At 42.9% G+C, this 4,551-nt stretch overlaps 2 protein-coding genes across 2 annotated transcripts in view; one reads left to right on the top strand and one right to left on the bottom strand.

The window, feature by feature from the left end:
• Positions 1 to 242, bottom strand: part of CARF (calcium responsive transcription factor) — a 50,324-nt gene extending 50,082 nt beyond the window's left edge. Inside the window, exon 1 of the mRNA XM_015561103.1 lies at positions 218 to 242. The gene's annotated coding sequence lies outside the window, so the exon portion shown is untranslated. The remainder of the gene's footprint in view (positions 1 to 217) is intronic.
• An 85-nt stretch (positions 243 to 327) lies between these two features.
• WDR12 (WD repeat domain 12) overlaps positions 328 to 4,551 on the top strand; it is a 14,416-nt gene continuing 10,192 nt past the window's right edge. Inside the window, exons 1-4 of the mRNA XM_006759393.2 lie at positions 328 to 445; positions 803 to 1,132; positions 1,892 to 1,986; positions 2,806 to 2,900. Of these exons, the coding sequence (XP_006759456.1) occupies positions 813 to 1,132; positions 1,892 to 1,986; positions 2,806 to 2,900 (510 nt within the window). The 5' untranslated portion in view covers positions 328 to 445; positions 803 to 812. The remainder of the gene's footprint in view (positions 446 to 802; positions 1,133 to 1,891; positions 1,987 to 2,805; positions 2,901 to 4,551) is intronic.

The following is a 4,551-nucleotide window of genomic DNA, read 5'->3' as shown; positions in this document are numbered from 1 at the left end:
TGCTTAGGGACCGGGAGGGTCGGGAGGTGATGGGAGGAGGAGGCGGCGGAGGAAGGGGGTTGAGGGGGGAAGCAGCGTCCGGTCCGTCCGCGCCGACAGCTCCGCCAGACCTCCACCTCCCCCAGTCCCGCCGCCGCCGGGAGCTCTACGGGGCGAGGAGGGACGTCCACGGAGCGCCGGAGCAGAGGGGAGAAAATCCAAAACGAGTCTACTCAACCTCGCCTGGGCTCCGAGGCCCCGCCATGGAGACCGGCACAGTGCGCAGGCGCGGCCCCGCCCAGAGCGCGCAACGCGGGCCGGAGAGGAGACCGCTGTCGGCCACCGTCGTCCGTTCCCACTCGGATTGCGTTCCTTTTTTTCGCCCTGTATTTTTCTCTCATCTGGATTTAAACCCTGAAGGTAGAGGCGAGAGCCCACGAATAGTCTAGGCAGAGTGACTCTGCTTGTGAGTATGCGTGGTCAAATAAACGCGGAACGGCTTTAGTAAATTAAAGCTGGAACAAAGAGGAAATATAATAAATATCTGACTGGAGTCGGGACGGTTTAATAAAAATGAGGGGGGGGGAGCATTCCAGACAAAAAAAAATTAAGTAATCTCATTATGCAAGTAAGATATCCTGAGGGCAGGGTGGCAAAGAAGACTACAGTTCCCAGCGGTTACAGCGTCTGAGAATCGATGCTTTCTGGGGGTTGTAGTATCTGGGACCCGAGTTTGAAATATCGGGTCTGAAGTCACCCTGTTATGTAATAAAAGGGAAGGCGAGAGAGAAGCAAATTTGATCGAGAGCACTCTCGATCCCAGGCCTAACTATATGAACAGAAAACTCCCTGGAGATGAAAGGGACGCTGTGTCTTTAAGGCTCGGCTGCTCTAATCGCTGGCGCCTCATCCGGGAATCGGTGGTTGATGTGTGCGGCCTGGGCTCCGGGCGGGCGCCGCGTGGTGGTGGAGCAAGCGGGGTCCCGGCCCTGGTGCAGGGTAACCGTGAGCCGCTTCTTTTTGTAAACCCGAGGGACCGGCGCTCGGAAGAGGGGCTCGTGGGACCGTTACCCCCCGCGCCTCTGTGGGCCAGTTTGCTGAGCACCCCCGCGATGGCCCAGCTCCAGACCCGCTTCTTCACTGACAACAAGAAGTGAGTACGCTGCGCCCCTCGCCCCTTCCGGGGGTCCTTTGCGAGGACTCCTTCCGCGTGACCCTGCGGGTCTCTGCCTTTGCCGCACTCACCTTTACACCCCCGACCCCCCGCTTCTTTTTTTGCTGGACTCCTCGCTGGACCGTGTTTTCCGCCCAAGCGGCAGCGGTACCTCTCGGGGGTTCCTCCGGGACCCACCTCTGGTATCGCCATTTAAATTGTGACCGTGGAGGAGCCGGAGGGCTGCGGGGCTGCCTCCAGCAGGAGGCACATTGTGTCATTGGGCCGTGAACCAAGTCGTTGCAGGCTGTCTGCCCATGATGTGTCCGTTTCTGAAAACACAGCTTCATTTTCTTTTTAAGTAGGTGGTAGACGCTGTTTTCCTAAACCAGGCTAGAAAGTGGAGCTCTGAAGAGGGGGTTAGTAAGACTGGGAAGTCACTCGGTTACAGATTTGTGGATATATATATACATAAATATATCTATCTGTGTGTATACATACGTGTATATACAAACATTTTTAACAACAGTCCCCAGGTCTGTAGCATTCATTTGAAACCTAATCACATCCTGCCTTATGGCGTGTTTGTAGCTTTTTGAGCTGACCTGGCAATTAATTTTGTTCATCCCATGCAGCAAAATGTCTGACATGTAGTAGATACCCGGAACATGTTTGTTGAATGAATGAATGAATGAATGAATGCACATTTGTTAAAATAGTCTGTGGACATAATCTTGATGTTTCGTTTTTGTTTCGTAGATATGCAGTAGATGATGTTCCCTTCTCAATCCCTGCAGCTTCTGAAGTTGCTGACCTTAGTAACATCATTAATAAATTGCTGCAGGCTAAAAATGGTAGGTAACATGTTCTGAAAAGTTACCACTAACTCCAGTAAATTCCATCACACTTTTATTTTCTTATTTTGGCCTTACTTTATAATACTGCATACATTTTATAATGGTAAAATTTATAAACTATAATATATGGGGTTCCCTGCTGATACTTTAAAAAATGCTTTGAAATAAAAAGTTTCCAGGAAAAAAATATTTTTAGGACTAAGGAGATAAGGTGGTTGAGATTTAGGAATAAAGATTTCAGTGTAATAGTTGTGACTGCTGAAGACGGCCAAGCTGGGTTGGCAGAGAGCAAACATCTGGATGCTTGGGCCCCCCTTGCTGTACTTCTACAAAACGGAATAACAAATGCCAGTGTTCATACTGCTATTTTTTTTAACTATTTAAGATTCATAAGAATGGGTAAAACATTTAAAAACATCTAAGAGTATCAAACCATTTATAAAGATACAAATATTAAACATAATGCTGGGTGAATATGTTATTAGCCCATAAAATTAATATAAACAATGTGTGCAACAATATTGATTAAACAAGATTGGCCATAATTTGATCATTGGAGTTTCATGATAGGTATATGAAGATTTATTATAAAATTTATTCTCCATTTTTGCATATATTTGAATTTTTCTATAATAAGATGGTTTTTAAAAAGTAAAATCACACATGAAATAGAAGATGTAAACACTTTATTCTGGAGAAACTCAGAGGCCACACTGGGATAATAGGTACCTGTTTGTTGTGGAGTCTCTCATAGACATCTCTGCCAATACCACTTCGGGTCCTCAGAGTGATGATTTTATTATGTGTTTTCTTTAGAGGTCCACAAACATGTGGAGTTTGATTTCCTTATCAAGGGCCAGTTTCTACGAATGCCCTTGGTCAAACATATGGAACTGGAAAACATCTCATCGGTAAGTTCAAATGCTTACTTGCTCTATTTTACTCAAGTTATTACCAGATAATGAAGGCGAACTCCATTTAGAATCAGGCTGAATCTACGGTAACCGGTATCCTTTTGATTACTTTTTTTCCTAGAAATTTGAATTTCAGTTTTTTATATACTCAAGTTTGAAATCCTCTCTTCTGAGAGTATATTATTGAAGAAATACAGATGAACGAATATGGAAAGATACCTTCATATCTGTGGAAGAATGGTCAAAAAAGGCAATAGCAAATATATATTTAGTTCTCATAAAGGTGTACAAAATGATTGTGCACCTAGAACAACTTTTTTTTTTTTTTATAATATATTTTATTGATTTTTTACAGAGAGGAAAGGAGAGGGATAGAGAGTTAGAAACATCGATGAGAGAGAGACATCGATCAGCCGCCTCCTGCACATCCCCTACTGGGGATGTGCCCGCAACCAAGGTACATGCCCTTGACCGGAATCGAACCTGGGACCTTTCAGTCCGCAGGCTGATGCTCTATCCACTGAGCCAAACCGGTTAGGGCTAGAACAACTTTTATAGCTTAGGGCTACTGTGATTTAAAATGATTTTTCTACCCTCTAATTTTCAAACTTTTATTAATTTTGTTCTTATTATTTAAAATATAATTTTGGGGGCAATTTTTAGAACTGTGGTAAAATACACATAAATTTATCATTTTAACCATTTTTAAGTTTATAATCTAGTGGCCATTAACTACATTCACAATATTATGCAACCATCACCACTATTCATTTCCAAGACTACTACTTCATCCTAAGTAGAAGCTCTGTATCCATTTAACAATATGCTTTTGTGATTTTATAATTTAACCATTTGACTGCTAAGAAGCGCTATTGCGCTCTTCTTATTTAAAACAAATTTATGTAAACAATTGGTATTTTTTAATTTTTGTTGTTGCAAAGCAATACAAGTGAGTTTATTGTATAAAAAGTGTTTTACATTTTTTCCCATACATGCGCAATTAGTGCTGCAGTTTTGGCATATGTCCGAAAAAATACGTCAGCAGTCAAACGGTTAAAGTTTCTTATATTCTTTTTTTAAAAATTTTTTTTATTGATTTCAGAGAGAGGAATGGAGAGGGAGAGATAGAATCTCAGTGATGAGAGAGAATAGAATCATGGATTGGCTGCCTCCTGCATGCCCCCCCCTCACCCCTTGGGGATTGAGCCCACAGCCTAGGAATGTGCCTTGACCAGGAATCGATTCATGACCTCCTGATTCATACCGTATTTGCCGGCGTATAAGACGACTGGGCATATAAGACGACCCCCTAACATTTCCACTCAAAATACAGAGTTTGTTATATACTCGCCATATAAGACTACCCCCTCTTCCGCACACCTTCCACACACCAAATAAAAGGTAAAACAATATCAGATTTGATTTTAACATTTTAATTTATATTCAAATGCTTATGACATGCAGGAAAACTGTCACAAGGCTGTATGTAATCAAACATATACATAAAACAGTGCAAGTTTATTACCGGTAAACATACCGGTAATTCACTAAAGAAAACACACTCTATAGACTGGTACCGTAGATGCTTCTCAGGAACACAGGCAAGCAGCCCACAACCTAGAGGGACTGTCAATGATAGAAGAAAGAT

Source organism: Myotis davidii, unplaced genomic scaffold, assembly GCF_000327345.1.
Source record: "Myotis davidii unplaced genomic scaffold, ASM32734v1 scaffold394, whole genome shotgun sequence".
Taxonomy (NCBI): domain Eukaryota; kingdom Metazoa; phylum Chordata; class Mammalia; order Chiroptera; family Vespertilionidae; genus Myotis; species Myotis davidii.
Note: the sequence above shows the minus strand (reverse complement) of the source record. Positions and strands in the feature narration are given on the sequence as shown.